Source organism: Tinamus guttatus, unplaced genomic scaffold, assembly GCF_059628265.1.
Source record: "Tinamus guttatus ecotype Peru unplaced genomic scaffold, ASM5962826v1 Tinamus_guttatus_pri_ptg000317l, whole genome shotgun sequence".
Taxonomy (NCBI): Eukaryota; Metazoa; Chordata; class Aves; order Tinamiformes; family Tinamidae; genus Tinamus; species Tinamus guttatus.
In genome coordinates, this window is record NW_028288851.1 from 257700 (window position 1) to 280571 (window position 22872).

Here is a 22872-nt window from a genome sequence, read left to right on the forward strand (position 1 = left end):
CAATGCTTTTTCCTTGTTCTGCGCAGTATAACAGGCTTGTTTTATGTGGGCTCTTCTAAAACATTAACCCAAGTACCCAGTACTACATTCCTTTTGGTTTCTGGATGGATGTGTATCAGTGTTTAGATAATGAAGCAAGCAGAGATGTCTTATGGAATGTAACCACTGAGCAATTTTGTATTGATACTGATTTTTATTGTGTCCAAGACTTGGTAAAAGGCTTAAGCCAGTGGCTTTAAAACTGTAATATTTATACCTGCTTCTGACACTGGCAGGTGGGTGAGGTTAGAAAAGAAGTGCATTTCTCCCCACATTCACTAATAGGGCTGCAAACTGAACCAAACCTCCAAAATTGGAGTGAGCTTTCTCATTAATAGAACCTTAAAGCCCAAAGGGCAGTCTTTGATCATCTCGCTGGACCTTGCTTAACGAAGGAGAGAGATTTCACTCCATGGGTTGTCTTCAGTCAAGTGCAGGTGGCTGCTGCAGTAGCTGAAGATGTCAGCGGGTAGCGTGTGTGCCCTTAGTGATTTTAAATGTATTTGCAGTAATTGGTTTCTGAGCCCAGCCTAGGAAGACACAAAAGACTGAAAACTCAGCACCGGCTCCTATTTATGCAGTCTCTATGCAGGGACGAATATCTGCTCTGCTGCACGTGCGCAGAATTCTTGGGAGCCACATATTTTTTTTTTAATGGAAGAGAACAAACAACAATCACACTGAAGTTTCTCTATTCATATAAATAAATGAGTATTTTTCATTATATCAGTTATCAGATTTGCATGTTGAATCTGTGTGTGTTCAAATATGTGTTGGTAAATATCAAAGAAAACAGGAAAAATGCTATATGCATATCCTTTCCTGCTTATGATTTAAGTCACTTAATACATGCCTGGGGTTGATTACAAGGTTTTTTGGCTCTTAATGTTCCTGAGTGCAGTTTTTTATTGTTGTCTATTGCTATGGATAGGCTTTTGTGTGAATAGCATGCAGAAAAGTGAATATAAGTAATAGATGGATTGTACAGCAGTAGGGTTTGCAGGACACACATCCTCCTTTATTTCAAGGGCCCAATATCTTTCGCGTAATGCCATGGGAATGGGAACGACTTAATTAACAGAAAACCAACCTTTGAGGAAGTGACCCAGAAATAGTGCGTTTACCCTTGAGTCTAATGGCTATTTGTGTAATTTCAAGCTGGAGCTGTTTTCACTAGGATGGCTTCTGACTTCAGGAAGTTATAAATGTACATTAGATGCTTTGATTCCCTCAGTTTCACTGTGGGAGTGTTTATTTTCACTAAAAACAAACTATTCCTCTAGCAAAAAACCCCAGTGATTATTCTCCTTATTTAACTTTTCATTGAGTGGAGAATAACTTGCTATTCTATCCCAGAGGTATGATCCCAATCAGATTATGCTAAAATTGCTGAATGAATATCCCTGCTGCTGATCTGGATGAACAACCGAGGCTACCAACTTTTTCTTACCACTTTTCCCACAGCTATGACACTTGGGTTCATGCTAATGAAATAGATGCTGAAATTGAGGATCCTCCAATTCCTGAGAAGCCATGGAAGGTAAGCCTGTCTTGAACAGTTCCCCAGAGTTATTGTGGTAGATCTCAGCCTCGGGTACTACTGCATAAACATTTTAAAGTGTTGTTGAATATCAATAACTGTATTTCCATATATACGGAAAAGCAGAAAAATATTTTTAAGGTTGTAACGGAAATGCCTGAAGTATATCTGTGGATGAGGGAATTATACCTTTGAAAAACACTTTTTATCCATGAAAAGGGAGGAAAATGCATCTCTGTTAATGATTGGTGATTATTTTGACTCAGTTTGTGTGTTTTGTATTGGAGGTAGCTCCTTTCTGTGCTGTTGAAATGCAGCCATCTCCGAGGTGAAAGATGGAAATTCATTATTTGGGCAGGATGGCATTATACATTATTATTTAAGGAGAAGTGAGGAAAATACAGTATCTACACGATATTTTTGAAACAGTGTTATTAGAGAAAATAATGTAGCTAGAACACTGGCGTTTCCACACGCGTGTGTCAGGGCTCGGCACGTTCCTTGCCTGACGCAGGCGGTGCAGAGCCCTTGCCTGGCTGCTCCAGCCTGCCCTGATGTGGCTTTGAAGACTGGCAGTTCGAGCTGGTCCCCTTCCTAAAGACTTCAGGGAACGTTTTTCCAAAGTGCTGAAGGAAGAGCTACCTTAGTCTGCTGTCACGTTGACATCTGTTCAGTGTTTTGCTCACAACATGCTATAACACAGAAATGGCCAAATTCTTAACTGCTTTAGAAGCACAAATTGAATTTTTAAATCTCTAGTGCAATTGAAATGTTGCTGTTCCTTTTGCCATGCTGTGCAGGTAGCTCTTGCCAGCCCCGGGAGGTATCACCAGCCACCCTTCAGCTCAGCTGCGCTGCCGAGTCCTGCGCCCTCAGCCCACCCTTCCCCAGCTCCATTTCACGTTGTTTCGTGAAGCTCTTGAGTCGGTTTGACTTGACTCAGTGCTGTGGAAGAGCCAGTTTCTGTGTGCTCTTAGTACAGTGCGTAGGTGAAATTCTTGATTTGACTAAATTTGCCAAATGCACCGAGGCTGCTTAAAAAGATAAAAGTTTTTATTTTTTTTTTTAATGTAGTGACAGTTGCATTTCACACACTAGAGTCACAGCCAGCAGGAATGTCTAAGAAAACCTGCAGCTGCTTTCAGAGTCTCACGGTGTTGCAGCTCACTTTGCTGGTTTGGAAAGACCCTGTTTGAATGGGAACACTGTTCCTAGCTGATTTCATAACGATGAAAGAAGAATGGGCGTTTCTCTGCCTGCAGACTGCTTGAGCGCTCACCCCGACAATGGCAGCTTTATTGGGATTCTCCACATGATTTGTTTTCCTTGTAACTCATTGGTTTGCCTTTCTGCTTTAGTTCATGGCAAGAAAACAATACAAAATAGTTAAGGAGGACTAAAGTTTACTTTTTTGTCGTATTCTTGGACTGATTCTTTTATACATAACACGCAATGCTGCTCTATGTCTCTCTTGCTGAACTGAATAGAAGAGTTAAAAGGGCAATTCTGGTCAGAAAACAACTTGATTTCTGCTCAAAAATTATCCATTTCAGGCAGTTACTTGGAAATAACTAAACATGTGTTTTTGTGTGTGTGTGTTTTTGTGTATGTATATAAAAACCACCCTAACTTCACACTGTAGAACACTTAGGCAACTGAAAAGCAGGCACAGAATTCAGTAGACTATGTACACCTACATTTGCCTGCGTTCACCCTTTAGTGCATTGTCCAATACAGACCTCATCTCATTTATTATCTATGGAACCACTATGGATACTCGGATCTTCAGACCTTTCTAACCAAAGTGCAAATATTTCCAATATTTTGCTAGGTCTGTTGTGGAGTGTGGTTTTGGTTTGGTTTTTGCTTTTCTACCTCCAAAAAGAGTGTCAGCATGCAGGTATGTCCATTTGTTCTTAGGTGCATGCCAAGTGGATTTTGGACACAGACGTATTCAACGAGTGGATGAATGAAGAGGATTATGAGGTAGATGAAAACAGGAAATCAGTGAGTTTTCGACAGAGAATCTCCATGAAAAATGAAGAGGTAAGGTGCTTCTCTGCATAATGAGTGACCTGCTGGTGTGCTAATGTTCACAAAGCTGCTAACATTCACCCAGTCAAACAGTTCAGTGTGAGGTACCCATGATAACACAATCTGGTTTAATTTTCTCCTGACACATCTGTCTTTTCATCCAGGAACATAATTGTGTTCTTTGACCCCCTCCTATCCCCAGCATAAGAGATAATACCCACACTGTGCCTTCTCGCAAATGAAAACGTGTAGTACGTCAAACAGGAACAATTAATTTTTGATTTCCAAATTCCCTAAACCAAAATGCTTGTTGAGACTGATTTTGTGTGTCCATTCCCCCTAGCGCACCTCGTAGTGCAGGGAGTTAAGACCCTGAGGACACGTTCATTTTTGCCCTGATGGATGGACTAAAGTCAGCAGTTAGCGTTCGAATCACACCCTTTAAGAGCACAGCCCTTGGATAGTGATAGCAGCAGCTAAGGGATGGCTACAGAAAACTTAAGGCGTTTCACAGTAACAAATGGAAGTATTTGGGAGCAGAATGTGGTCTCGATGTGATAAGTTTAGCCCCCTTGTTGTAGGATATATTAAAGACTGTAGCCTGCCATGTTTCAGCAACTGTAGTATTTGGGAGGGACTAATAACTTTGCTTCTTTACCAGCCTGTACGTAGTCCAGAGAGAAGAGATAGGAAAGCGGCAGCAAGTACAAGGAAGAGGAAGCATTCTCCCTCTCCTCCTCCCACTCCCGTGGAATCGAGAAAGAAGACAGGGAAGAAGGGGTGAGTGTCCAGCTTGGGAAGGCGAGACTGTAGCTTCTCTTGAGAAGTGCCTGTGGGAAGGTCTCTCTCCTTCCTCGCTTGTCTCACGTTATTTCCACAGTAATTGGTGCCCTGATAGTGCATTATGCTAAATGTCTATTCTGCTGTACAAGTTTGTTGTTTGCAGGCAGAGGAGAATCTGATGCCGAATCATCACATTACTTATATCTCAACAACAGGGTTCTCATTACTGTGTGGAGAATAGAGCTTCTTAAGTGAAAAGCTGCACTACTGCTTCTAAAATAATTCAGACTCGTTTAGTTCGCTTAATGCAAGCATATAGTACACATACTCTTTTTAAAGCCCTGAAAATCACTGCATTAATTTTTTTTTGTCTACATAATTAGGTGCTTTTAAAGCTCGCTCATCAGTTGCGACTCTGCAATATATTAGCATTTGTTAATTACAGGTAGCCTAAAATAAAGGTGATGCCTTTTTTTTAACCTGAAATGTCTTATTTTCAATAACTAGACCAACTTGATTGTGTTAGATTTGTGTGGTTTTTGGCTTTTTTCTTTCTTTTTTGAAGAAAAGGTATGTCTTGAAATGGTCTACCTCTTTTTTTCTCTGCCCTGTTTTGCGCAGCAGATGCCCTTATCAAACCTTCAAAAAGGACACATAGGTGAATTGCTAATCCATTGAACCTCACTAATATATAAGTGCAGCCAACATATTAGAGGCAATTTTGATTTGAAATTAAGAATTTATAGAGTATTACTCTAGTGTTTCAAAAAAGGGAAATAACCATAATTTTTTGAAATTGAAGTGGTACTTCGTTAGAAGCTGATTAGAGTGCAAAAGGTGCTCACATCCTCTTAAATGTTACTTCATCTTCATAATATTTAGAGAAGCTTTTTCTCTAGCTGGCCAGCACCATTTTCTGCAGCACTCTTGCTATCGTAAGGTATTTTGGCCCGATTCTTTAAAGCTGAGATTTGACGAAGGCAAAAGTGAAGACGAGAACCTCGTGACGCTTGCAGCTGGCAGAGACTTTGTGTTTTCTCTTGTAGCCAAGCAGCCTTATATGGGAAAAGGAGAGGGCAAAAAGAAGAAGATGAACAAGAAGATCTTACTAAGGACATGGAGGACCCCACACCAGTTCCCAACATAGAAGAAGTGGTCCTTCCCAAAAATGGTAAAATGTGTCTGGGCTGCATTTGTTGGGTCTTAAAACAACCACTTAAGCAGCATAGTGTAAATATGCATGTACTTTATCAAAGCCTTGGAATACTCTGTGGCTTTGAGGTAGGATGATCTGTCCCCATCTCAGTTTTAGCTAGACAATAATTCAGATTTTAGGACTGTGCTAAGAAGAGTAAGAAATTCACCTTCTACTGCATGTTTTTGAAATACATTTAGGAAAATGCACTGAAATGTTTAATTAGGCATGTTTTAGGTTTGGTCTGTGTGCTGAAATCATGGCATTTTCGAGTATGGAGTTTTCTGGAGCAAAAGGATAAAGTTGTCAAGTACCCAAGATAACCAAATCAAATTAGTGGAAACTGGCCGCATGCCTGATGCATTCAGTTCTTAATCCTTTTCAGAAAAGTGCTTATCTATACAATTTCTATAAAATATCTGCTGGGTAAGGAGCAGATCAGAAGTAAGATGTAATTCCTTTTTGTCGGTCCCCAACACCAAACTGTTTTGGGTGTCGTCCTGTTCAGTTTTACCTGTTTTGAACTTACATGTGAGACATGTAAGAACTGCTAAATGTGATGCAGGTGGGAGGAGTACAGGACTTCATCCCCTGAATGCATGAATAAAGGCTGCAGTGTGCTCAGGGCTGCAGTTGCAGAGAAACCAAACAAACGATCTGTTGTACTGGGACTGCAGAGATCAGATGAAATCTTCTGAACTGCAGAGATATGACCAATAAAATAACCAACTGTTTATTTGTAAGATAGTCTGGCTGCTGCATGCTAGATTTGGTGATAATTGTATCTTGTTAGCTTACTCATCAGAATTTCAATCTTGCTTTCTTTCGTAGTGAACCCAAAGAAAGACAGTGAAAACACACCTGTGAAAGGAGGAACAGTAGCAGACCTAGGTAAAAGAAAAGTGTCTTATAGTAAAATCATGTTTACAGATAATAGAATAAATATCTTTAAATCTCTCCATCTTAAAAGGAATCTGTAATGCCAGTCCTTTATTTAACTGCTTTAGTCTCTGTATGTATTCCAGGTGGAATGTACTGGCTCATTTCCCCTTTGAGGCTCTGTTTCTCCTTAGACATCTCCCCTGCCATGCGCGCACGCATACCCACACATACACATATACACACATATACATATACACACTAGGAGTAAGGTAAATCACAGGTTCCCTGGGCTTTGCTAAGCTTTTGGCATCAGAAATCTAGACTAGTATCCCACATCCTATTAAACAAGACAACATCTAGGGCACTGGGCCAGGCTGTAATTAATTATGGATTCCCAAGTGTTGAAAAATTCTAATTATCGTTGGTCTGTATTCCAGTTCTTATCTGTTCCCTTGCTGGGGTAGCCGAGTGTCTGCATAAAGATGGGACTGTCTTAATGAAGTGCTGCCCATTTTACTTCCCTCCTCAGTTCCCCCCAGGGCAAATATCCTTTCCAATTAAGCCGTGGTATTGCTAGAGAGGCTTTTGAGTGAACAGATGCATTTTGTTAGTTTGTCTGTTTTTACCTTTCAGATGAGCAGGATGAGGAGACGGTGACAACTGGAGGAAAGGTAACAACAGCCATTCAGTGTTGAGCTGAGCTTGGTGGAAACTGAGATCAGCTTGATCCAGTAGCTTACAACAGAAATGTTTAGTAGTGTATGAGATCAAATTGGTCACTGCTGGGAATGCTTAAGTACCTCAAGGGAGGCAGTGAGGAGGATGGGGCGGCCTCTTTTCACTGGTGGCCACCGACAGAACTAGAGGAAACGGCCCCAAACTGAAACACCAAAAGTTCCACAGGAACTTAAGGAAAAATTTTTTAGCAGTGAGGGTGCCAGAGCCCTGGAACAGGCTGCCCAGAGAGGTTGTGGAGTCTCCTTCTCTGGAGATCTTCAAACCCGCTTGAACGCAGCCCTGTGCCACATGCTCTGGGTGACCCTGCGTGTGCAGGGGTTGGACTAGATGACCTCGAGAGGTCCCTGCCAACCTTCAGCATTCTATGATTATAAAAAGAAATCTACCTTAATCTAGCTTAAGAAATGACAGGGTGAAATTTATGTAACTTTTAATAAACCAGATTTTAAAACACTCTTCTCAGTTTCAGCACTAAATCTAGACCCTAGGAAGCTTTCCTGATCACTTAATAGAATTGCCTGCATAGCTTCTGTTTTTAATTCCCTTGTTTGTGCAGCAGGATCCGTTTGTAACAGCTTGCCTAGTAAGGTGGCTTCCTCGCCATGCAGATAAGCACAGATCACGTCTGTGTTAGGTTTGTGCAGTCGTAGACCTGCACAGATGTAGCTGCTCGGATATGTTCCTAGTTTCACGCATTTGTTAAGAGCATCTGACTTTCTCTCCATACTGATGGACTTCTAATTTTACTAGATTTCAGCTCATGCATCTGATTGCTTATGTGTTTTCAGAATTGATCTGTGTCAAACAGGCTTTTTAAAGTTTATTTTTGCCCTTCATGTGTTTCTCTGTAACAAATGTAGTTTGGGAGAAGGATGTTGGAAGTTAAGGGGATTAAGAAACAAAGGACTTTTTATAGCTATTGTCAGCTCACTAAAGTGATTAGTACAATTTCTTGCTGTCTTTAGGGGAATCCAGTTCCTGAAGACAATGCTTTGCTGCCAGCAAAGACTCTTAACATCTTTCTTTAGGGACTGCATTATTTTTAACAGTCAGTTTTGTTTCTCTTGATCTGGTTAAATTGGTGCTTCAGTCAAAGGAGAGCATGAGCTACCTGTAGTAGGATACAGAGATCAAGTATTGCTCTGTTACAATTGTGCAAAAAACTTGAAAATGCAGAGGAAGCTTTAGAAATTGCCACTGCATGCAGTGCACTCACCTGGATCTCTACTGATGGTGAGGAATGACTCCTTCACGCTATTAACGCACGCGAGCCCTTCATCGGTTTTGTTTGCTCTCGGAACATCCTGTGTCTCCTGTGTTAGCATCCTTCCAAGGAAACGGCTGCCCTCTCTGTTCCAGCTTCTGTGATCTGTTAGTTGTGTGGCTAGTACAAAACGTCCGGCCACCTTTATAACCTACAAAGCACATCCGTACTCGGCGTCCAAGCCTTCACAGCACTTGGCTACAATACATCAATGAGTATTAGACTACAATACATCAATGAATATGGACTGCAGGGCTGAGTTTAAGCCATTTTGGGGATTTACCCTGAATATATGACAAAAGCCACTCGGAAGCCTTAATACCATTCTATGGCATAATAAATTGGCTTTTTGCTCTCTAGTTTTTGGAAGTGCTTTTGTTTCCTGCCATTCTCCCTCAAAAAGGGAGCAGCTCAAACTCTCAGGTGAGGATTGTTACGACACCAGTGCTCTTCAAATAGCAGCGGAGGGTTTCTTACACAGTCTGTATCATGTCATGACTCTTTTATGCTACCTTTGAGTGTCTATCTTTTTGCATCTGAACGAGAACCCGTGCTGGATCTCAAGCTGCAAAGAACACACAGGCTTGTGTTATAAAGCAACAGAAGTGAACAAAGACTTGTCCTCTGCCTGGAAATCTTATAAAACTTCATTCACTAGTTTCTTCGTCCTGTTTGGTTTTTACTGAGGTCCTCACTGTAGTGGCTGCTCACTTGTACATAGTAATCTTTCAGCTGATTAAGTAGAAAACTATGCAGATGTTATTGGCTCAAGTAAGATGACTCTTCACCTTCATAACAACCCACTAGCTTAAGAGAATGTAGTTTGAATCCTGTTAAAAACAATATCACATGTTTTAGTAAAACCAAAAGGCTAGTTTTACTTTGCTGGCCAGTTCAAGTTGGCCCTGCCAGCTCTCTGAAGATCCCTTCCTTGGAGATGATGTCGAGGTCGGATCTCCTTCTACAGCGGCCTGTTCAGGATAGTAGAAGAATTTCTGAACCAGAGCTGCCCGCTCTGCCATCCTGATGCTGCGCCTGGAGCTGTCTCCTTTCTCCAGCTGTATGTGAAGTGCTTACCCAGCAGCTGCTACAACACTACCTGTCTGCTCAGATTTTTAACTATATTTCTGCTCTTGACAGTATTGAAACTGAAGAACCTCATATCTCCTCTTGTGCACCCACCCCAACAAGCTATTTTTTTTCCTGACTTAAAGTGCTCCTAATCACTGCTAAAACTATTCCTCCTCTCCTCTCTGCTGGAAGGATAGATACCCCCGTGTTACCCCTGCTAGAGGGGCTGCTGGCTTCAGCCTGGCATGCTGCCTCGGAGATGTGGATGACATCGTCAGTCGTTATCCAGCGTGATCTTGGCACTCAGATCCATTGCACCTTCAAATTCCTTCCTAATCCCCACACGGAACACAAGGGAATCCCTGTAAATATTTTAGGAGTGGAGTGTGTTATTCTTCTGCTATATGGACTATGTGGAGACACCAAATCTGAAGCTTTTCATGTATTTCTCAAAATAATCAAATTTAGTCTTTTTGGCTTAACAGTCGGATTTGCAAGCAGACTCCCATAGGCCACCTTAGCACCCTACTGGTAAAAATAAATCTATTTTTATTGATTAATAGTACCACTCTTAGCTGTACCTCTCTCTTCCAGGTTTTAAGCCTTTTTTTTGTCCTTGAGTAATCAGTGTCACTGATCAACTTTGCTGTCCTCTGAAGTGTCTGGGCCACGTTTGCTTCTTATTGCTTCAGCAGGGGCACAATAGCATTAAACTCCTGTTAGAACTCAAAATGTTAGCTTTAGCGAGTGCTGTTTTTCTCACTCATGTTAACGGATGTTGATTAAAACCCAGTGATAACTACTGTTAATGTTACAATATTTCCTGCTGCCCGAGTCCATGCTGAGGGTGGATGTTCCCTACACACCCCCGTGATTATTCCCAGTTCATGCCAGGTCTGTCCCCATGCTACCCTACAAGTGAGTGGGGCTCTACTGCCCTTGTGATTCTCCTTCAGGAGGAACCAAGTCCAAGCACAAAGAAGCTGCCCAATACAAGCAAACTCGTGGGAACTTGCACCTTCCAAGTGGAAACAAGTACACAAACACACAGAATTACAGTTTGAACTTGCTGCGTCTTCATCACTAGAGTGAAACACCCAGGACCACCTTTAGGATTGATTGAAGTGAGCTCATCTAGGCAAGAATGTAGGGTAGCCAGAAGCAGTTTTTCAGAAAATAAATTTTATTAAAGAAATTATAGCTGACAAGTGTCTTCTAGTAAGGCTAGGAAAAGCAGTGAATCTGACTTCTTTTAATACTCTTGAGTAATAACAGTTCAGTGTCAGCATCTGGAGATTACAGTAAGAGCTGGGCAAACAGCTTGCAAAGTAGTCTGGATCAGTGCTATTGTTTTTATTACTTATGATTGCTCTAAACTGAAATGCAAAGATGGACTACTATGGTTAGTGCATTTGACTTCATAACCAGGACATGAAGCTTGATTTAATTGTGGTTATGTGCATCCTTGAGGTCTGAGAAAACTGGCTATGTAAAACAGCTCCCTATTAGCCTTTAAGAAGACAGGTTTCACTTTCTCTCATCTCTGTGTCTTTCCCAGCTGACCAAAGATGTCCTAAAGAAAACTATATTCTTCCCAGAATGGAAGAGTACTTGTTCTGGATTAATCTTTTGGTGGTTGAGAATTTAGGTGTCCATCTTTGTTCTTGCAACCTACTAACCATTATATTTCCCCGATGATACAGGAAGATGAAGACCCTAACAAAGGTGACCAAAGTCGATCAATTGATCCAGGTGAAGATAACGTCACAGAACAAACTAACCACATCATTATTCCAAGCTATGCATCATGGTTTGACTACAACTGGTAAGAAACTAATTTGGAATTGGAGGAAAGTTTAGTCTTGGAGATTGATTGATTTTTGTAATAACTCAAGCCGAGAGCTGAAAGCAAGCACCGTTTGGGTCTAGCTCTCCTGTTACAAGTGCATCTTTTTCATTTAAAAATCTTCCTTAGTGGACCTGGGGCATTTTCCACAGGTGAGGAGTGAGGGGGAGAATTTCAGGAGGGGGTGTAGCATAGATCTTTCAACTACTTTCTCAACAATTTATATTTTACACTGGTTTTTACAGAATAAAAACTAATTTCACTTCACTACTTCCCTAGTCTTTGCAGGCTCTTCTTAGAAGCTGTCTGCTTCTAAAATCTGGTGGCTTTTTAAATGTTGCTTCAGATTTTTGCTGGGAGGATAAGCTGTTGATTATACAGGGTGCTTGTTTCTTTTGTTTTGGGATCCTCCCTGGAATGATAAGTTATAATCTGTGAGCAGTTTCAGGGCTATGATCTTACCAGGATCGCAGACTCTTGACTTCAGGGTGGCTTTTGACACACTCCTCCATAACATCCTATTGGGAAAGTGCGGGGAAGTGTGAGCTGGGCGAGTGGGCAGTGAAGGTGACTGAAAAGTGTCTGAATGATAAAGCCTGTAGCTAGCAGTGTCCCTGGGGGCAATACTGGCTCCAGTCCGTTCACCGGTCCTGGTGGGGTGGGTGGTGGGGCAGAGCTCGACTTCAGCAAATCTGCAGGTGATGCAAAACTCAGAGGAGAGGTTGATAGACCGGGTGGTTGGGCTACAGTTCACAGGGACGGAGGCAGGTTGGAGAAACAGGCGGAGAAGGAACCTCATGAAGCTCAACAAAGGCAAGTGCTGGGCTCCCCAGGGCAAGAGGGACACGGAGCTACAGGAGCGAGTCCGGCAAAGGGCCTCGAAGATGATGAAGGGACTGGAGCATCTCTCTGAGGAAGCCCGAGGGGCAAGAGAAGACTTAGGGAGGAGGAAGGCTTTCTTGACAGCCATGTGAGAATATTAGGATACCTAAAAAGTAATTCTTGCTTTAAATACTCCATCAAGGTGTGCATTTTAAGGGTTTGTAAAGTACTCGAAGATTATGTTGAGCTTCTGGCCCCTGACTTGTGCGTTATGTTTGCAGTATTCATGTGATCGAACGTCGTGCTCTCCCTGAATTCTTCAATGGGAAAAACAAGTCCAAGACCCCAGAAATGTAAGTCAAACATGCAAAATGGATTCAGTAAGATAAATAAAGGAGCGCTCAGGAATCCTGTGGTCACGTCATTTGTGCCTGTGTTAATTGGATACTGTCTCCTGGTGCATGAAAGAAGCACAGAACGCTTGTAAAGCCACTCGTAATATAGGTAAAACTTGTAGATATCTAATTAATAGCTAGCAGTAGATATCCAGGAAAAACAAAAGTGTTTCCTTCAGCTAATACTGAAAAAGCTCTTTGTATTTTGTCTGTAGCGTGGTACATGACATCTTTTGTAGAAGTCTGAATTTTCTTCATATTATAGAAACTTATGTTCCTCCTTGTTTTTCTTACTCCCTTGTGATTACACACTGAATTTTAGAGACTCGAGTTAGAACAGCAGGTTTGTTACAGGAGGCTGTCAAATGGATTTTCCTTGGTTATATGTGGCCTAAGTGTTTATTAGTTCCCTGGGCAGCTGATGTGTGATTCTGAAAGAGCAGGTGAGGGCCAAGGAAAGAGTCTTATTTAGCACAGGTTTGAGATAGAAAAATTTTGTCTTTCAGAGAGCTGGAGTTGTGCATTGCAGGAAGAAAAAGTGTGTGTGTGTGTATATATATACACATATATATACATATATATATATATGTGTGTGTGTGTACATGTATACACACACATATATATCAGTAGTAAACCATCTAGTGAGTTTTAATTCTGAATTTATTTATAAATTTTGGTTGGAATTTTCTCAGTTAAATTTAGATCCAAGTTTGTACCTATCTCATCTCCTTATTAGATCTGGTATCTACTGCACAGCTTCAGCAGTTCTTAATTGAAAATTATACAGACACATTTACTTAAACTGTTTCAGGAACACTGTTAAAATGCTGAATACAGTATTGAAATATTACAGGCTTTTCCATATGTAGAGTGTTTAATTTTTGATCTGACTAATAGATGTAAGGATGTGGTACAGTGATTTTCATCAGAATGCGTATGCTGAGCTCCTGCAGCTTGCCCTGCAAGCCTCGAATAGCATTAGTGGAAGTTTATCTCCCCTCCTTCTCTGAATATATAACAGTAAACTGTTATTCAGAACAAAACTGAAACATGGATTAAAGAGATTTCTCAAATGCCTGATGTTGACCCTGTGGTTGCTTTTTATCTTGGGGACAAGTGAAGGAACACGGGTCACACTTTGGTTACACAGCTGGATTAAGTACTGGGTGTTTGCTGCTGCTGTGGTCGGTCTCAAGTTGTGGAGCCCCATGCTTCCTTCTGCACCTGAAATCAAAACCTTGTCTCCTAGTCAGTGATCTGCTAGCCATGGCTTGTCCCCAGAGGAGACAGATTGGAGGTGCTTCTCCAATAAATTCTAAATAAATTCTAGATTATCCTGCAGATGCATTTCTGCTGCTGTTCAGGTACTGTAGGCATAGTGGGTAGTCTTGGTTTTGGGTTCTTTTCTTAATGAAGTAAAAACTTCCGTGTGAATATGCCTGCAGCTTCAGTGTTCAGGCTAGACAAAATGCCTTTCTTAAAGCTCACAGAGGTTCATTCTTGTGACAGGAAGGCCTAGGGGGTTCAAGAATGTCTCAGGAGGGTTCCTATCTAAATACTAGTTGACTGTCGTTGTTGCTGTTAACAAGTTTTAGCTGATGAGTCATGTCATTGTTCAGAACAGATTCCCTTCAGGATAAACTTTAGATATATTTGTGTCTTATAGGCTTAACTCTCTTCACTTAGTAATGTTGCCTTAATTAACAAGTATTACACTCCCCGTTCCTGCAGCTAGGACCACATTAAGAGCTCCATCCTCACGAAGGTGGCAACATAGTTCTCTCCGAGGATGCTCCCTCTTGGGCTTCTCCATGTTGAATGTTACACGAGAAACAACACCTAGTCCCATAAACAACTTCTAGGAACCTACAAATGTAATTTGGTCAGAACTGTGAATGGGATTTTGACCCGAACATGTCTTTGCAGTGTCTCTCTGCTTATATCTTGCCTAAAATATACACTTCCGAATTTTAAACATCAATGTATGACAGTAACTCTGATTCAATTGTCTTACAGATACCTGGCCTACCGCAACTTCATGATTGACACCTATCGGTTAAACCCTCAGGAGTACTTGACTAGCACTGCTTGCCGAAGGAACCTGACTGGAGATGTGTGTGCTGTCATGAGGTAAGGAAAAAGCCTGGTCTCCTGGTCAGCACCTTTGCTTTGGCAGAAAGAGCAACCTCGTCGTAACTGAAAATACTCCACTATGCTAAGAAATGTTTTAGCAGCATTCCTCATGCTTCTGACTAACACACCGCTTTCCCCTCTTACAGTAACCAGAAGATTTTATGCCATCCTTCATTTATAATATTGTGCTTACTGAACCATGCTGGCAGGTTCTTAACTTACTCAGTGATGCTTGGATTCTGCAGTTTACTTGATAATGTGGAGCATACTTCAGAATTTCCTATTTTGCTGCTCAGTTTTGTCTGCTCTACCTGTTCTGATAGTCCTAAATTGTGAGGCACAGCAGAGCCCTGGGATTTTGGAACTTGCTAAGCGCAGATCAGTGAAGAACAGGTATTAGATGAAGGAGGCAGAACAGCGCTTGTGACAGCCCTCATAATTCATGTATTGTCTGCAAATGGTTTCAAGTCTGCTGCCCTAGCTTTGCTTTGCCTGAATTAAGTAATAGTTCTGTTATCTGTGATTGAAAATGTCACATTTTGTTTTATATAATATGAAGTGAAGCGATCGGGTGTGTGTAAAGCTCATGCAATGTGACTCGTATTGCTGTTTGCAATTAGTGAAGTATTATAAGGGATTCTGAACTTGTATTTGATCCAGAAACTTGTACTTAAAACTTCCCTTGCTTCCTTTCTGCAAGGCCAAGCCTAAGCCAGGCTCTGGCTGATAAGGTTCTAACTGGTCGCGTTGTTTCGCAGAGTCCACGCGTTTCTGGAGCAGTGGGGTCTCATCAACTACCAGGTGGACCCAGAAAGCCGTCCCATGGCCATGGGCCCCCCGCCTACTCCTCACTTCAACGTGCTTGCTGATACCCCCTCCGGGCTCATGCCCCTGCACATCCGCACTCCGCAGGTGAGCCCCGCCGCGATGTTTGCCTCCGTTCTGGAGCGTTTGTAGCTCCAGCCAGCGTCATGTAGCAGCTCCCTAGAATAATTTAGACATGTTTTGCTGAAAAATTCCCTTCTTTCTTGTCCATCCAAGTTGATAGTTTCAGGTAATCAGATTTTTACTCCTTCTCACAGTGGAGATTGATGATACACTTAGCACTCTGCGAGCTTGGCTATCATTGGGTGCTAGTGATGTTAAGTAGAGATATCTCTATAGAGTCACGTTCGGCTTTATATGTACTCTGTGTTCTATTCAACATTTGTCAGCAAACTCGGAATAACTTTCAAATCCTGACCTTTTTCCTGTAATTTTTTTTCCCACAGGTTCCAGCTGCTCAGCAGATGTTGAGTTTTCCTGAGAAAAACAAAGAAAAGCCTACTGATCTGCAGAACTTTGGGCTTCGCACAGATATTTATTCAAAAAAGACCTTGGCAAAGGCAAGGATGTTTGGATTTCACCCTCCACCCTCCCATCCTGGACTGTTACTGAGGTTTCCCTCAAAACTCTCCCCCGCTAGAGAAGTGACATATTTGTGTTCCTCCTCTGTCCCTGCTCTAGGACCTTTCCATCTCGCTGTAGGACACTAAGATACTGCACTTGCAGTTGTGCTGGTTACCTGATTTTACAGCCATAAAGACACACACTCGTTCCACACTAGTCGATACTGTCACTCTTCAGACACTTGTTATGGTATCACCTGTTGCACTTGGATGCTTCAGAATCAACAAACCAGCAGATGACTCAGTGCAGAAACTGAGGTCTTTAAGCAAGATCTTTAACTATTCTGTTACGGCCACTCACAGCAGCCTGTCTGAGATGGGATCAGCTTCTGGATCGCTCACTTTTATTGATGAGCTCTATGAGTTAATGATCTGTTTGAAATGCACCTTGGGATAGGATATAGTATTTATTCCAGATAAGCCTTTTCCTTTTGGAGTGGCTTTAAAATGGAGGCATCTGGTCTGGGTGATGATACCTCTGTTGTCTGTTTGCCATCTAATAAATCAGGGTGTTCGTAATCTCTGGGGTGAAATTTTCTGCAAGAGTTTTGCAACTTCTAGGAAATTGAGGAATCTTCCCCAAGCTATAGATTTGGGAGAGGTAAGCTTCGGGGCAAGTATTTGATAAATATGCAGATTACCTTGCTGTAACTTCTTTGGGCTTTATCTCATCCGTTAAGGCTCTCATTTTCCTGAGGTATTTTGTTGAAGTTGCTGACTTAGGTCACATCTGTCTTTTGGGGAGACCCTTATGTACTTCATACAGCCAATCTGCCTTGGAAGCAAGACCAGAGATTCGGTGGGTGTGAAGCCTTGTTGGCATAAGGCCTATTCCTGAGAAAGGTGCCCTTAAACTGAGGGTGCCTCGCCTGAGTGACAGCACCTCCCCGGCCAGCAGGAATCGTAGCTGGATATTCCTTGTCCGCTAACCACCGGTGTCCTGCAGCGCGAACGCAGCCTGCTCTGTGCAGACTGCCCTGCTCTTGGCTGCATTTTGCATTCAAGCTGACCAGAAGCCCATCAGCACTCCTCAGCTTTTATTTTTATTATTATTATTTAGGAAAGCTTCTGCTGGCTGTACGTGTAAGTGAAGATAGCTGGTACCAAGGAGAAGAGGGTACTAAAACTTTGGTTTGGAATAAAGAGAAGTCATGGGGTCCCCTAGACCTGTTGGGAAGATGGACTCTGTAACTACTCCTAGAAAACTGTAGGGATACACTGCCATATGTGCTCTAGCTAGGTAGGAAATCATGGAACCACTGCAGGGCATGACCAGGTATGGGTTAACTGGAGTATGAGCATTGTGAAGAGTAGCCAGCTGTCTGCGTGCACTAAATCACAACAGGTTCTTCCCTTCTCCTTTTTAATGCATTTTTAAGTACTGTACAAAGAAAACTGAATTTCACAAATTTTCCTGTATTATTTTTGTAGAGTAAAGGTGCAAGTGCTGGAAGAGAATGGACAGAGCAAGAGACACTGCTGCTCTTAGAGGTAAGTTCATGAGAAAAAAAATGAAAGCTGGGAAACTGCAACATACAGGATATTACACATATTAAAAATCTTTACATAGGTTAATCGTTTTGTTTGAAGCAGAATTGAATGGCATTCCCATGCTTTTATGGAAATGGGATAAGAGAAGCAAAGTTTGTAGTGGGGGGTCGCCTCTGGAGACCAGCTCATTTAGGTGGAGTAGAGAAGTGTCTGAATATCTAGGTGTGTATGATGCTTGTTTGTCTCTCTTGGTTATGTTTTTTTGAAATTGGTAGAATTTTTATAGGTGTCCTCCAAACTTCATCCTGTCATTCTCAGATAGTCATGGCCAGAAGAGGGCAACTGCCAGGAGTAGATGGCAGTAACACTGGGTACTGACGGGACTGCATGCAAAGTCCCTCAGAGGTTCAGCTCTATCTAATTTGTATCTGCAACCCAGGACCAAAACGTGTCGCATAAACTTGGGAATGGATCTTCCTGGGCAGAGGGGCCTTTCATTACACAGGAGATGCTAATCCCAGAAGGGCTGGGGCTGGCAGGGCCCTCCAGGGACCCCCCAGTGCAGCCCCGGCTCCAGCAGGGACACCCAGAGCACGGGGCACCCGGGCGCGTCCAGGCGGGTTGGAGATCTCCAGAGCAGGAGCCTCCACAGCCTCTCTGGGCAGCCTGTGCCAGGGCGCGGGCACCCTCACACCAAGGAAGTTCTTCCTCGTGTTCAGGCAGAGCTTCCCGTCCTTCAGATCTGGTGTCCTCGCGGAGAGCATAAAGAAGCTGGAACTCTTGTGTGCGACTGTTCTGGCTTCTTCGACTTTACCTGCATCAGTAAAATTGTTCAGTAGTTAACGAAGTTCAAGAGGAGAAGCACTGACAACAGATTGTGAAATTGCTTGACAAAATTCAATTCCCAGTGCCACATATGGCTGCGCTTTTGTAAACCATACCTGAGCAGCAGCAGACTGTTTCAGGCTCCTTGGCTCTGGAAGCATGTTCATTAGATAACCCAAATTATTTTTTCATGTTAGATTGGTGCGTGCTGCTTAGCCCACATTTTAATATTGGATTATGAAAAAATATGCTTATAGAGTGAGAACAGTTGAGATGTGGTCTGTGATGTTCTTGCACGGTGCAAACATAAGACAATATCTCAATACACTGATTTCTTTGCTTGCTGGTACTGATATTTAAAATTCATTCTTTTGTATATATGTAACCTAGTCATTTATATGGCAAAAAATAGCCTAATGAAATAATTAGGTAAAGAAGTAATTATTTTGCATACTTTTTCATTAAAAAAAAAACAAAAATTTGAGTCTTAAACTCGCAAATTTATTTAACAGGAGTTTAAACTAACAGCTCTTATTTGTTCTTCATTCTTGGATTTAACCTATAAATAAATCAGTAAAGAGAGTATATCAGTTCAAGCATAAGTAATTCAACTATAACGAGCCAGCTCTATCCAATTAAATCCTCAGGGTAGCTTTGGGCAAATATATGCAGTGAAGTTCCAAAGAACAAATCTTTTCTGAAATAATTACTGTCCTTCTGCCTGTTGACTGAATGACTGGGGGGAAAGTGTAAAAAAAAATTTAAAAATAAATAAATAATCCTTTTTCCCTCCCAGAATCATCTTTGTTGCCCCCACTTCTCTGTGTCTGCATGGAGTACTATTCTTGCAGAGCGAAGAGTATTTTTCAGCTATTTATAGTAAGGACAACTACTGTGAGCCTTAGTACAACAGAAAAATAGCCAGTAGTGAAGGAGAATGTGTAAAACCCACTGCACTGCCATTAAAAAAAACAGAAAGGAAAATCAAGGCAGCTGATCTAATGTGCTAGTGTAATTAAAAATAGATGGGTGGTGGCACAGAACTAATAGCAGGGAGCTGAAATTGCCTCCTGGATCTCCAGCACTCCTGTCTTTAACTTGCCGAACGTTTCATTAGTTTGATTCACATTTTGAAAATGCTTCTCAGCTTGCATCTTTCCCCGGTCACCTTTCGAGAGGCAGGTCTTGCAACGGTACCACGTTTGGGTGGATGAGTTTGCTTTGGAAGAGCTCATAGTATTTCCGCTGCAAAAACACTAAAACACTTCTCATGTTGGCTGGTGAAGTCAGCTTTTAGTGCTGATGGGAAAGACTGGTTTAATATGGTCCTGCAGGCAAGTGTCTTCTGAATGCAGAAGCGTTGTGTCTATTGAAATGTGTTGTGTGGAAATGTCTGTGCCCAGGTTGGGGAGCTCCTGTCACAGGAGCCCCACTTGGTTTTGCTGTTCTGCTTGCCATAATTAACATGGAAGCACCCAGCATTTCAACTTCTTGTGCTTGTAGGGACTGTTCAGACACGTCAGATAGACCCTCGTCCTGATACCTGACACAGGACAGCTGAGTAGCTCCGGTTCTGCCTTTTATTGGATGAAAGGCTGTGCATGCAGAAATTAAAGTCAGTCTTGCATGTTACCCTGAATACTGAGATTGCTGGTAGTTCTCAGACTATGGAAATGTGTTTCAAGTGTTGGACAGCCATGAGCTTCATCTGTCCGTAACATTCATGCGTAGATGTGTGTTGGGAAGCTCAGCTGTCACGAGTAGTTACAGTCGCAGGGAGCAGGATGGCGTCTCTGCCTTCTGGAAGGTGCCAGAGCTGCCAGCAGCGCCCTGCCAAGCGCGGCAGCGTCCTCGGCCAGAGGACACGTTGTTTGGGCTTTGCACAGGGCTGCTTCGTTACCTTTTCAGAAACTCCTGTCAGAACTTCCCTAACTCATAATCTTTAAATCACTTGAGTTTTACTGAAGTTAAGGTACTTGAGTACCTTTCTTCCATTTAGAGATGGATAAAACTCAGAATCAAATCCTTGATTTTAATGTAAGTCCTCACTTTACCAGGCAGCTTGTCTGCATGATGATGACTTGTTGACCAGAATGTTTGCTGTAAATCAGGGTGGTTAATATTCCTTAGAAAACCATTTGCTTTTAGCTTCATAGCAGAGAATATTGCTGGGTTTTTTTCATTCTTTCTGTCTCTTGGTGCATCATTTTGATGCTGTTTCAGTTTGCAGAACATTTGTTGCATCTGAAAACTGGACTTCTGTGCAAAGTAGTACAGACATGTGAAATAACATGCTAGGCTCTTTAGGGCAAGATGAGTATTTAGCACATACAAGAGGGAACATAGACAACGCTCAGGAGGAGGCAGAGAGTAGTTTTGGGAATTAAAAGTAGTAGGGAGGCTTGGTAAGATAGCAAATTTAGTTCCCTTTAACCTTTTTTGTGTGTGAAAACAAGGTGGGGAGACGATAACTGTGCAAATGCTGTTAGCAGATTCAAAATCCTCTGACAATTTTTTGATACAGTAACAACATGAAATTTGTCTGATGATGCCTTCAGCTTAAATTTAACTGTCATCCCAGCAGGGTAGGTCATATTTCTTCTGCAGAATTTTGCTAGCAGGAAAATCAGGATTTAAATAGTTGTCTGATCCTAATTTATTGTTCCCTCCCCAAAATGATTAGTACTGAAAAAGTCTTTCACGTAACGAAGTTCATAAAGAAGTATACAACAACCTTCATCTTTTGCAGGCTCTGGAGATGTACAAAGATGACTGGAACAAAGTGTCGGAGCACGTGGGGAGCCGCACTCAGGACGAGTGTATTCTTCACTTCCTGAGGCTGCCGATCGAGGACCCCTACTTGGAGAACTCGGACGCGTCCCTGGGCCCGCTGGCCTACCAGCCCGTGCCGTTCAGCCAGTCTGGAAACCCCGTGATGAGCACCGTGGCCTTCCTGGCCTCCGTGGTGGATCCCCGCGTGGCGTCCGCCGCAGCAAAGGCTGCGCTAGGTATGGCCTCGTCTGCACAAGCACGAGCTCTGTGTTCACCCGCTCTTAAAACCGGCTGCATTGTAGAGCTTCCCCTGGAAAGGGAATAAGTGGGGAAAAACAAGCAACACAAATATGTAGAAAACAGGTCTACTAATGCCCAGTCTTGCATTCTGTTGTTACCAAAACTGCCAACTTGCAGACAAGTTAGAGTCTCTCTTAAAAGCCCCTGGATATCTACGGACTGCTCCCATTCTCCTTTTGTGCTCACTGACCAAATATTGTTTGTTAACAGCACTTAAGGAGCTGGTGTTTCCATGACTGCTGTCGCTTTCTGAGCTATGTAAATGCTCAGTGCTAAACCTCCTGTTGTGCAGTTGTGCCCGTGCTGCCTAATCAGTCACAGCCAGGAATGACCTCCAAGAAACTGGCCAGAATAGTTTGTCACCTCTCTTTTTGTTGATTATTTCTGTTTTTTTTTTCCACGTTTTCCAAGTAAAAGACAAATCTATGTAATTGGGAAGAGATTCTGTCCCACCACATTTGAGAGAGGAAAATTCACTAGTTAAGGTGGAAAATGGGAACTGAAAATGGATGTGAGAATTAATTTTGTCATGAGTTTTATTGCCCATTGAGAAATTCAAAACTGCTTTTAAATTGCCATGAAATACTCCATAACATTTTCTGTGTGTTTTTTAACAGAGGAGTTTTCTCGAGTCAGAGAGGAGGTACCCCTGGAGCTAGTCGAAGCTCACGTAAAGAAAGTACAGGAGGCAGCAAGAGCCTCTGGGAAGGTGGATCCAACATATGGCCTGGAGAGCAGCTGCATTGCCGGAACAGGTCCAGATGAGCCGGAGAAGATCGGTAGGCTGGCTATCAAAATGCTGAAATATCTTGAATTGTGTTTCTTAGCAGTTTCCTTCTGACTCACAATAACCTTCAATTCACCTCCAACAGAAAACGGGGATTATGGTGAGGAGAGAGTGGCACAGGTCATCCTGCCTCTGCTTGCTGCAGGGTTATTACCTCTTGGCACTGCTGTAATGAATTTAAGATCAGCTTCACTTTTGACAATTTGTTTTCTTCTTCTGGCTCAGTGGAAGTGCCCTTGCTTGGGATACATACAAGTTGAGTGAGCAAGAATACCAAAGGGAAAATTTTTATACCAATTCTGTGGGTATTAGAGGGGTTAGAACAGATGATGCTGCCTTTCTGGCATTATGGTTATGATAGAGCTCACTGGTTTTATTGGCTTTTTATGTTTCCGTTAAGCCTGTAACATTCCTCCTTGCTCTGGGGAACTTGTGGCTCCGAGTACCCTGTCCACAGTGCTGGAGACAGGAGAACAACATTTTGTTTAATGGTAGCCTTGCATGCAG

The 22872-nt window shown here is 42.3% G+C and overlaps 1 protein-coding gene across 2 annotated transcripts in view; it reads left to right on the forward strand.

The window, feature by feature from the left end:
- The window catches only part of SMARCC1 (SWI/SNF related BAF chromatin remodeling complex subunit C1), a 72315-nt gene that overhangs the window by 21249 nt on the left and 28194 nt on the right, over positions 1 to 22872 (forward strand). For both annotated transcript variants that reach the window (XM_088528927.1, XM_088528928.1), the window contains 14 exons: positions 1504 to 1579; positions 3500 to 3625; positions 4275 to 4393; positions 5443 to 5567; positions 6423 to 6482; positions 7107 to 7144; positions 11250 to 11371; positions 12496 to 12567; positions 14626 to 14739; positions 15501 to 15654; positions 16014 to 16127; positions 17622 to 17681; positions 21256 to 21514; positions 22196 to 22357. In XM_088528927.1, coding sequence (XP_088385053.1) covers positions 1504 to 1579; positions 3500 to 3625; positions 4275 to 4393; positions 5443 to 5567; positions 6423 to 6482; positions 7107 to 7144; positions 11250 to 11371; positions 12496 to 12567; positions 14626 to 14739; positions 15501 to 15654; positions 16014 to 16127; positions 17622 to 17681; positions 21256 to 21514; positions 22196 to 22357 — 1601 coding nt within the window. The remainder of the gene's footprint in view (positions 1 to 1503; positions 1580 to 3499; positions 3626 to 4274; positions 4394 to 5442; positions 5568 to 6422; positions 6483 to 7106; positions 7145 to 11249; positions 11372 to 12495; positions 12568 to 14625; positions 14740 to 15500; positions 15655 to 16013; positions 16128 to 17621; positions 17682 to 21255; positions 21515 to 22195; positions 22358 to 22872) is intronic.